Source organism: Diplotaxodon limnothrissa, linkage group LG12 (genome assembly GCF_057381915.1).
Source record: "Diplotaxodon limnothrissa isolate DT_005_m linkage group LG12, D_limnothrissa_male_GT1.1, whole genome shotgun sequence".
Classification (NCBI taxonomy): domain Eukaryota; kingdom Metazoa; phylum Chordata; class Actinopteri; order Cichliformes; family Cichlidae; genus Diplotaxodon; species Diplotaxodon limnothrissa.
The window spans coordinates 7,746,503-7,758,003 of record NC_140607.1 but is presented as its reverse complement, the minus strand read 5'-3'; the positions used below and the strand labels follow the sequence as shown (position 1 = coordinate 7,758,003).

At 38.5% G+C, this 11,501-nt stretch overlaps 1 protein-coding gene across 1 annotated transcript; it reads right to left on the bottom strand.

The window, feature by feature from the left end:
• Positions 1-4,192: 4,192 nt before the first annotated feature.
• Positions 4,193-5,873, bottom strand: LOC146620814 (ATP-dependent RNA helicase DDX54-like). The gene is made up of 5 exons (XM_085367708.1): positions 5,823-5,873; positions 5,146-5,294; positions 4,942-5,055; positions 4,632-4,852; positions 4,193-4,371 (listed from the first exon to the last, which is right to left on the bottom strand). Exons 1-5 carry the CDS (start codon positions 5,871-5,873, stop codon positions 4,193-4,195), a joined length of 714 nt encoding a protein of 237 aa, XP_085223834.1.
• Positions 5,874-11,501: the final 5,628 nt, after the last annotated feature.

The following is an 11,501-nucleotide window of genomic DNA, read 5'->3' as shown; positions in this document are numbered from 1 at the left end:
GTGATAATCATATATAATAATCACTGAATAGTAATAATGTTATTGAACAGGTTAAACATTTAGATATCACAAAAAGTTGCAAAAAAGCAAAAAAAAACCCACACACAGCTGTGAAGTCAGCTGCACATGAATAACATTAGTACAATGACAACTTTAATCAGAGTGAGTTCAGAAGATCCAAAAGTGGGACACTAAAAACAAGCTAGTGAAAGCAAAAAGTGACTTTGAAAAATTTATTTCATAGAATTAAAGCACTGATAGGAAAAAAAACTAAACATGAGAAGAATGGCAATCCTGCAGCGACCAATCAAAGAAGACTGTAATGGCTGCATTGTAAAGAAGTGAGTGAAGAAAGCTGATTTTTTTTTAGTTTTTCTGAGATATGCAGAGTTTTAACGAACAATTTGAACACTATTATTCATTTACATTATTTGTTCTCAACAGAGATGGGCAGTAATGCGTTACAAGTAACGAGTTACTGTAATCCGATTACAGGCACTTGCCCTGGTGGCCATTCTTTCAGTGGGCATTTCTCAACAACAACTACAAACACTAGTGAAGTGAATGGGCATTTAATTAAATAATGAAACATTTAATTCAATAATTAATGGCATATTTAATTCATTCATTTTGTCACTCCTGGCCCTCCACACCTCACTGCCATGATTGTTTGTGTAGTTATTGGATTCTAAAACTACTAGAATAGAATAGAAAACACATAAGATGCAGTCTCTGTTTTTTCTTCACCTTATTAATTTGAACTGAACTGAAATAAATCCGTTCTTTTCTGTATGGTAATGACTAGGACCTGTCCCAGCTGTCTCTGGTGGATTCAGTATTGTCTCCAATGTTTCTGATAACTTCCAGTTTGGGAAGTTTCCCATGCAGGTGAGGAATGCAGTGACTGACAGACTACCCCTCCTTCATTTAGGACCCATGCCAAACACTGAGTAAAGACTTCCTTGCATTAAACCTGCATAGCTGTTTTCACATTTATAACAAATCACCTAAGTGACCGGCAGTGATCGTATAGTGCTCTGAGTTGTTGCCTAAACAAGCCCTCTTCAAATCGGAGTTACAGCAGAGAGAATATGGCACTGAAGCAATGATGACAGCTTTAATAACCTATTTTATCTTCAATTATTCTTGTATGAAATTCTCTTAAAGTAGCAACTGAATTTCAACCAACTCAGCTAGCTCTGCATATTTTATTTCCTCTGTTAAAATAAAATGTGGCGGAGCCCAGCTGTAATTGTACCTTGCATTAATATGGTGTATTATTGATGGTGACACAGCACTGCTTAGCATGTCGTCCTGAATCTCAGGTGTGCCAATGACCTGTGCAGTATATGAGGCACTAAAATCCTGGTGGATTTCTGGGATACGAACAGGACGGAGTCATGTGAGCTCTATCAATATTGCACCACTTACGTCTCAGACCTGTATTTATGTATTTATGCACTGAAATCGCGCTGTAATATCCAGTTAACTGTCCACATTTGTACTCTGTTTTTCCATTTATTATATTTTTTTTTCATTAATTTGTCTGAAAAAAGATCCACGTAGTAACCAAAGAGAGACTAAATCAATGGTCTCTAATAGCAGCCAAATTATAAGAGCTTTCATTAGTGATGGTGAGATGAAGCCTTGTGATGAACTGAAGCTTTCCATCCAACTGGTCGACTCATGGTTCGAAGCATTGTGACGATTCATTGGCTCTACTGCGCCATCAAGTGGACGATTAAAGTCAGACAGGCTCAATGATTATAATGATGTGATGTGTAAACCTCTAAACTTACAGTTTTTTCTGAATGCTTAAACCCTAACTGTGATTCCTGTAGCACAATCTCTAAAACTATTCAGACTTATAGCAAAACCACTCACTGAGTTTGCAAAACTAAAAGCACATAAACTGCTTTGCACTCAGTTTGCAATTTTGTAACACACACTTTGCAAAACGGTAGGCACAATTCACTGCACAACACTCAATTACCAAATTTCCAACACACTCCTAGCAAAAGTATACACATGTATGGCTATCATTAACACTAATTTGCCAACTGTCTGGCACACTTTCACATGTGAAAACTTTTTTAGATAATTAGTTCACTTTGCAATCAGCCTAAGCACTATAATACAGGTAAGCTGTGTGTGCGGAGTACAATGGAGGGAGCAGAAAGAGTGAGAAGTAGAGGAGGCCGAGGAAGAGGACGTGGAGGTGAAGAAGTAGGATGAAGAGGACGACAAGGACAAGGAGGAGCAAGAGGAAGACGAGGAGGGGGGAGAGGAAGATGAGGAGGGGGGAGAGGAAGGGTAGGAAGAGTAAGAAATAGAATTGCTGATGACAATAGTGGACCATGTAATCAACCATGTAATCAACCGTGGAATGACCCTGAGGGTAGCTGGCCAACGGGTCCAGCCTAACTCGAGCCGCTACACTGTAGCAAGTACCATAAGGACATCTTGAAATGAGAATCGGTTAGTACAGTCACTTCGCACAAAGATTTGTAGCACTGCCATATGCCAATGAGAAACACACCAATACCATTGATGTAAAAATACTGAAATTGTTACTTTACAGAATTGCTAGATGACCAGATGCTGGGGGCAGAGGAAGCATGTTCACTGCAGACCAAGTAACCCATATAGTCATTATGGCGATTGCAAATAATCCTATACTTGGAAATGAACACTTGTGTTTGTTTTGATGTGTTTCAAGTACACCAGTACTTGAAGTTTGGATCCCTCTATGCTTATGGATCTATGACAGAAGTATGAGCTCAAACTGACATAGCCTACCTTGTGCACAGAGAAAGCAAAAGCCAGATGTGTTTTGTATTCATACCATCAGTGTGCAGTTGGCGCATTGTGTGCTTAGTAGATGATGGCTTGTGTGTACTGTTTGATACGGAAACACCATTTTTACGAAGGTGTGAAGAGTTAATCTAGCTGTGTTTGCTTTTGCAAGAGAACTACAATGTTTTGATTATTGGGTGACAGGTTTTCTTATTTGTGTGAAGAGTTTTGCAAAATTAGCCAATAGTTACAAAAAATGTGCTTAGGCATTCAGAAAAAACTGTAATAGAATATAATTTTATATTTATATTTCAATATCACAGTAATCTTCCAATTTAGAACTACAAGTTAAAAAAGAACTAACATAAATAAAATACACTTCAGCTAATTACTTAAAAAAATAATTTATTTTCCCAAACCACGCAGAGCCGCACTAAAAGGACTAAAGAGCCGCAGGTTGCTGACCCCTGCACTAACCTATTCAGCTGCTTGTGAATGCAAATATCTAATCAGCCAATCACATGCCAGAAAAAAAAAAGGGTGATTTAAGTGACTTTGAAGGCAGCATTGCTGTTGGTGACAGATGGGCTGTTTTACGTTTTTCAGACACTCCTGATCTTCTCAAATTTTCTCAGGAATTTACAGAGAACAGTCCAAACTGAAAAGCGAAATAAACATTTCCCTGGGTAAAAATGCCTTGTTGATTGCAGAAGTCAGAGGGGCGTGGCCATGCTGAAGGCAAGAGGAATTCTAAGCCAGTTTCTCAACCCAGCCCATCTGATATCAGTAACCACAACACATTCAAAGTCAATTAAAAGTCGCCTTTCTTGCCCGTTCCGATGCTCGCTTTCAACTTTGAAATGAGACCACTTGGACAACAGTAATGATAAATAATTGCAAATAGAGCACGTTTACAGAATTTAATGTCATTTTTATAGAGCACCTCTTATTTTAAGAAAAGATGGGCGAGACGATTTTTGAAACTAACTGCAAATTAAGCACACAATATTTAATATCTGTATTTTACCATTTTGATAAGACATATTTCAGTGCTCCAAAACACTTTTATTAGACTGCCAACATGCTTACAAGTAGTAAATCCAGGTTAGTGGATCATAATTAAACATAACTCTGTGGCAAACGCAGAGTTCAGCAGGCCATCAAGTAAGAAGTGACGTGCATTTCTGCAGTGTAAAGATTCACAAATGATTTTCTCCTTAATCTACAGTCACACAAAGCGCCAGGAAAATCTTTGGTGATGTTCTCAGATGATTCTGACGCTTATCACCCAGTTCCTCGTGATGTCCTCCACACCATCAACCCTCTGTCCTCCTCCCAGTTTCTTCCTCAGCTTGCCTTTCTTATGGCCACCCCTTCCAAAACCTGACTTTTTAACTTATCCGAGCCACTTTTTGTTCTTGGAGCGGAGCTTCCTCATCCCCCCGCCCTGCAGGAACTGGTGCTTCTGCTTTTTCTTGCGCTGCTTCATGATCTGATCCTTTGTTTTCAGCTCCGAGCGTGCTTTGTGGTCACCGGAGCTCTGTACGTTTGGACCTCGTCGGCCACGGCCACGACCTGGGAGAGGCACGACACAACAAAGAGGTTGGAGGTTATAGCTCGCAAGGCTGGAAGAGGGACTTGAAGTATTTACCTTTAGAGTTGAGTAAAAACATGGTGGCTGATGTTCTATATTTAACAGGCAGACATGTTTGTGCTATTCATTTTGATGCCTTCCTACCTCTTGCTGGCTTCCTGCCTCCTCCGCCTGTTTCTCCATCTGATCCAGATCCTGTATCATCAATCTTGTATTTTTTCCTTCACTCCTCATAACTGACATGTTGTCAAGTGATACAACATCTTCACAGTACAGCTTAATATTGTCATAGGAGTAGAGAAGAGGGTCATTGAGAGCAGCACACAGAGAAGCTTTTTGTTGGAAGGATACAAGTTCTTCCTGTTCTTCTTGTTACTGATAACCTGACTGCTGTCTGTTTTGATCTTCTTCTTCTGGTCTTCTTTTCCCGTTTCTCTCACAAAACGCTTCCTCTTACGGTCCCTATAAAAAGAAGGGGGAAAAAAGACTTTAAATTATAGTTTGAAATGACCATTTGGTGGATACTGAGTCAAACATAGGGAAATTTGTACCATTTCATCATTTTCTTCTGCTGGTTAAGGCGATCGCCTTCATCTCCCATGAGATCAAGGACAGCTGAAGAGGCCTGCTGTTCAAAAGCACTGCCCTCTCCACCGAGACTCAACCTGTCGACGCATAACACAGGACAAAACAGCATAAAACACAAAGCCATTCACATTTTTTAAAGAAACAGATGCAACAGTTTAATGCCTCACCCTCTCTCAGAGTCAAAGTCTTTAGGTCTGTAAGGGATATAATACTCTTCATCTTTGCCTGACTGCCTCTTTTTCTTGGTCTTTGGTCGCTCTTCGCCATCTTCCTGCTGACCTCTTCTTTTACCACCTACCACTTCTGAAAACACCCCCTGGTGGAAATAGAAAGAATTACATGGTACAAAGTGACAAAGCATGATACAGAGATCCTACTATCTTCCTCTTCTAGTTTGTATACAACATCATCTACATCAAAACTGCACTTTATTTTGCTTCTTCTTCATCAGACAGCACAAACAACTTTCTCATTTTGACTCAAATATTGGTTTTGAATGAAAATGATGAAACAATCCTGGGTGTTTATTCAACTTGTGAGCAGGTTTTCTAATCCACCGTACTATTATTATTGACACTAGTACATGTTCGTGCTGCTGGCAAACTAATACACTCAAGAACATATAGCAAAGCAAAAAAGTGAAAAGTAGGTCTTGCCTACATAAATAAACATAAGACAGTTGTGAAACTTTGACATAGTAACATCTGCAGTAATATTTACACCTGTGATGACATCTCACCAGCATTAGCCTTATTTTGAAACCAAGATTGTTTACACAGAGTTTGTAATTGCAGAGAAATGCTCCATTTATTTTGGTCATTTCATTTTTGAGCAGGAAGCTCACCTTTCTTGTTATAGCCTTTAGACGAATAGAGAGTTTTCCAATTAAATACATATTCTTTAAATAATGTTCCCTCTTATAAAAAGTAGGATAATTTAAAAAAAAAATTTAAAAAATGTATTATACTTAGAAATACATTTTTTACTTAGAAAAAAAATGTTTTTTTTCTGTTGTCTGTTATATAACGTTAGTGATGCTCGTTTCAATTCATTTCTTAATCAGCTAAACAGGTCAGTTAAGAAACAGTCAAATATTAAGTTAAATTTGAAAACGGTTTAAAAAAAAATATCCCCATTCCAAAATGTCACATGACAATCTCATTGGCTCACGGAGTTATGATGTCACTACACGATCCTTTGAAGTTTTTCCTTAAACAGGGGTGACACACAGCAGTTTTTTAGTTCGTGTCTTCGCAGCATTTGTGTTTGCAGCCTTCACACGTTCACCACAGAAACTTTTGGAAACCTTTTCAGAGTTGTCGTGTACAACCTTCAACATGTATCCAACAAGACACCAACCAAGGCAAAAAGATTACGCCGCTTCTCCTTCCTGTCGTGGCCGGCCAATTTCCCCAAATGACCTCTTAGCCGTCCAAAGGGCATTACATGACAGTAAGAAGGAAAACTACCATCTCCAGAATAAAATTCAACAGATTGAAGAAGAGAAACTTCAACTGGAGGAGAAGTGTAGACAGATGGAAGCGCAAAATAAGAACCTGGAAGAAAGACAAAAACGCCAGCCCGACATAAATATTATTAATGAGGGTTGGGGAATCAAGTTTGGACAAGCCCGAGAGCAGATTGTCTTCCTAATTAAGGAAAACAAGCAAAAGAGCGTGGAACTAAAGGAGATGTCCAACCAGCTTAAAGACAGCAAAGCTACTGTTGAGAAGACAGAATGGGATCTCCAATATATGGACCAAATGAATCGGCTGCTCCAAACAAACTTCGATGAAGCTGTGAAAAAAAATGAAGAAATCCTCCAACAGAAGGAAGAACAGGAGAAAAAGCAAAGAGACATGGAGCACAAACTCAAAGTCACGGAGGAAAAATACAGAATGCTGAAAGAGAAGGTGGATGATACTCTGCGCCAAAATAAAGACCTTCTTCACGAGAAAAAGCAACTAGAAGGGGAAAAAGAAAAACTGGACAAACAATGCTCGCACATGCAGAAAAGGATGGAGCAAATGGCGAGAAACAACTCCGAGCTCACTAAGGGGATATTGTTGGAATACAACAACTTGAAGCGCAAACACACTGAAATGCAGGCGCAAAAGCAAGAACAAGACAACATACATGACGACCTGCAGCGTACGCTCCAAGATATCCACAAAAGAAATGAGGAGCTACAAGACATGTACAAAGAAGTACAACAAAGAAACGCAGACATGCACAAGGACAAGATAATGCAGGAGGAAACATCCAAAGAGCTCAGGGAAAAGCTTGAAGAAAAACAAGCAACGTTGGAAGAGGTGGAGAAAACGTGCAAGAAGCTTGAGAAACAAAACAAAGAAACCATCGATGAGTTGAGAACCCTCATCCTGGAAAAAAAAGCTCTTGTAGAAAACTGCATGAAAAAGAAGAACAAACGCTTCCGCTGGCCCTGGAGGAGGAACTCTACTGCTTCCTCAGCAGGTGTAGCCTTGTCTTGCTCCACCTCTGTTCACCTCCCCAACCAGTCCCGGCAGTTGACTGTCCCCTCCTGAGCCTGGTTCTGCCGGAGGTTTCTGCCCGTTTAAAGGCAGTTTTTCCTCCCCACTGTCGCCTAGTGCGTGCTCAGAGGGGATTGTTGGGGTTTTCTCTCCTCTACCTTGTTTCATTATTTACTTAACTTTTTGTGCTTACTTCATTTTACCTTGTTTCATTATTTACTTAACTTTTTGTGCTTACTTCATTTTACCTTGTTTCATTATTTACTTAACGTTTTGTTCTTACTTCATTTTACCTTGTTTCATTATTTACTTGTTAACGTTTTGTTCTTACTTCATTTTACCTTGTTTCATTATTTACTTGTTAACGTTTTGTTCTTACTTCATTTTACCTTGTTTCATTATTTACTTGTTAACGTTTTGTTCTTACTTCATTTTACCTTGTTTCATTATTTACTTGTTAACGTTTTGTTCTTACTTCATTTTACCTTGTTTCATTATTTACTTGTTAACGTTTTGTTCTTACTTCATTTTACCTTGTTTCATTATTTACTTAACTTTTTGTGCTTACTTCATTTTACCTTGTTTCATTATTTACTTAACGTTTTGTTCTTACTTCATTTTACCTTGTTTCATTATTTACTTGTTGACGTTTTGTTCTTACTTCATTTTACCTTGTTTCATTATTTACTTGTTAACGTTTTGTTCTTACTTCATTTTACCTTGTTTCATTATTTACTTGTTAACGTTTTGTTCTTACTTCATTTTACCTTGTTTCATTATTTACTTGTTGACGTTTTGTTCTTACTTCATTTTACCTTGTTTCATTATTTACTTGTTAACGTTTTGTTCTTACTTCATTTTACCTTGTTTCATTATTTACTTGTTTAACTTTTTCTTTTTCAACTTATTCATAAAAAAATAAACCAATTGAATTTATCCTTTGAGTATTTTTCATCTTTTCATCTATAACTTTTTCAAACATTCATATCTGTCGTTTATCTTCTTCTTGAAACCTCATAAATGGTGAAGGAAAAATCCTGGAACATGGTTTGAAACACTGAAATTGTTTCAGCTGAAACCGGCAAAGTCATACGTGTGTGTGTGTGTGTGTGTGTGTGTGTGTGTGTGTGTGTGTGTGTGTGTGTGTGTGTGTTACTCTGTACATGAAACAACTTTGTAGAAAACCATTTTCCTGTCGAAACATTAGCAAACACAAACAAAGTGTTATTAACAAACGAATTACTAATATCCCTCTCTATGATAGTGATTTATTTTCTTACGGGATTAAAACTGTAAATTTTACCAAACTAAAGAAAGTAATACAAAGTAATAAAACTTTTTATCATTTAGTTAAGATCCAACATCCATTCTTTTCATAGTTGGTTGCTACCACCAGAGGGCGACATGGAGTACTTTTACCCATGTAGAGAAACATAAACGCTCATATATTACACACGCACCAACATTTTACTGTCTATTACTACATCAGTCTGTTTACATTAAACTGATATTGATAAATAAAATCACAAATATAGCTTCATGAATTTGGTAACGTCCTGTAAGTCATATCGTCAAATGCTTTTGTTCCAAAATAAAAAGGCTGTTGAAATAATGATTGGTGTGGTTTTTACAGGTGAATGAGCAGCAGAATAACTACAGAGAATCTGTGAATACATGAATGACCTTTTGTAATATGCCTTTAGCCTATTAGTGCCCTGAAAGAGTGGAGATTTTACCTATTTTAGCAAAATGATCTACAAACTGTATGGGTGAATATAGGAGCTTGTTAACAGGTTAGCATGTCCAACTAACAGACAGGAAAATGAGCTATGTATTTTTTAGATATCATGTTATCAGCTGACCACTGAAAGCTCTTTCTGCATATATCTTCTACACGTTCTGTCTCTTGTCACGTGTGTGTTTATATTTAAATCATGTATGTTGATTATTTAAATATGCTTTTTCATTCATTTTTAAAAAATGTCAACAGCTGTCGTTTACAGATTCATTGTTTACTATATGCTATATATATATATGAACATGAACAAAACTGAAAACACTGGGTCACCGACCCAGGAACCCTGACAATATGTATTTTACCTGGTTAATGTGTGTGGCGGGGCGTGGTCTGCAGCGCCGCTGCAGGGGAGGCGGACGCACCTGAGCGGCACCCGCGATCACGCCTCGGCGCCTTAACGTCTGTGCTCTCTATGCTGTTGTGTTGGTATGTGTCGGGCTGTGAGCTTTAACACCGGCTGTATGCATACAGCAACCGTGTGTGAAAAGTGGTCAATAAAGAGAAGCTGTAAAGCGTGTTCATGGAAACATCGTTGGGTCTGCCGTGATATGTTTACAATGGGACTTCTGCTCCTGAATCTCTGCGCACAGCGTCTGCAAATCGGAGCTGTATGAAGTCACTTTCATCTTTACGCAGGACTGTAAGCTGTCATCTGTGAGGCGTGAGCGGTGTTTGTTTTTAACATAGTTCACGGTGGAGCTGCTGACATAATGTGGATCCGAAGATTGATAATTAGCCTACCTGGGGTTGAAAGTCTCGATAAATGCACGGCGTTTCGGCGGGTATATCGGCTTCCGCAAGTGTGACGCTTATTTTGAGCGTTCAAAAACTACAGTTTTTTCTGAATGCTTAAACCCTAACTGTGATTCCTGTAGCACAATCTCTAAAACTATTCAGACTTATAGCAAAACCACTCACTGAGTTTGCAAAACTAAAAGCACATAAACTGCTTTGCACTCAGTTTGCAATTTTGTAACACACACTTTGCAAAACGGTAGGCACAATTCACTGCACAACACTCAATTACCAAATTTCCAACACACTCCTAGCAAAAGTATACACATGTATGGCTATCATTAACACTAATTTGCCAACTGTCTGGCACACTTTCACATGTGAAAACTTTTTTAGATAATTAGTTCACTTTGCAATCAGCCTAAGCACTATAATACAGGTAAGCTGTGTGTGCGGAGTACAATGGAGGGAGCAGAAAGAGTGAGAAGTAGAGGAGGCCGAGGAAGAGGACGTGGAGGTGAAGAAGTAGGATGAAGAGGATGACAAGGACAAGGAGGAGCAAGAGGAAGATGAGGAGGGGGGAGAGGAAGGGTAGGAAGAGTAAGAAATAGAATTGCTGATGACAATAGTGGACCATGTAATCAACCATGTAATCAACCGTGGAATGACCCTGAGGGTAGCTGGCCAACGGGTCCAGCCTAACTCGAGCCGCTACACTGTAGCAAGTACCATAAGGACATCTTGAAATGAGAATCGGTTAGTACAGTCACTTCGCACAAAGATTTGTAGCACTGCCATATGCCAATGAGAAACACACCAATACCATTGATGTAAAAATACTGAAATTGTTACTTTACAGAATTGCTAGATGACCAGATGCTGGGGGCAGAGGAAGCATGTTCACTGCAGACCAAGTAACCCATATAGTCATTATGGCGATTGCAAATAATCCTATACTTGGAAATGAACACTTGTGTTTGTTTTGATGTGTTTCAAGTACACCAGTACTTGAAGTTTGGATCCCTCTATGCTTATGGATCTATGACAGAAGTATGAGCTCAAACTGACATAGCCTACCTTGTGCACAGAGAAAGCAAAAGCCAGATGTGTTTTGTATTCATACCATCAGTGTGCAGTTGGCGCATTGTGTGCTTAGTAGATGATGGCTTGTGTGTACTGTTTGATACGGAAACACCATTTTTACGAAGGTGTGAAGAGTTAATCTAGCTGTGTTTGCTTTTGCAAGAGAACTACAATGTTTTGATTATTGGGTGACAGGTTTTCTTATTTGTGTGAAGAGTTTTGCAAAATTAGCCAATAGTTACAAAAAATGTGCTTAGGCATTCAGAAAAAACTGTAATAAACTAAAAGACAGAAATCAGATTATAAGATCTGTGGTGTTGTTGATTTATATTATGGTACTTATCATTTGTGATATTTATTACTGTGTGCATACTTTATTAGGAGAGATGAGATTAAATGTTGTCAGACAAATATT

Excerpts from the sequence above, each read along its gene's own strand:
- LOC146620814 (XM_085367708.1), bottom strand. The coding sequence starts at position 5,873 with ATGTATTTAATTGGAAAACTCTCTATTCGTCTAAAGGCTATAACAAGA. Across the intron at positions 5,295-5,822 it reads TAAAGGCTATAACAAGAAAG|GGGGTGTTTTCAGAAGTGGT; the intron begins GTGAGCTTCCTG and ends TATTTCCACCAG. Across the intron at positions 4,372-4,631 it reads GTTGTATCACTTGACAACAT|GTCGTGGCCGTGGCCGACGA; the intron begins GTCAGTTATGAG and ends TGCCTCTCCCAG.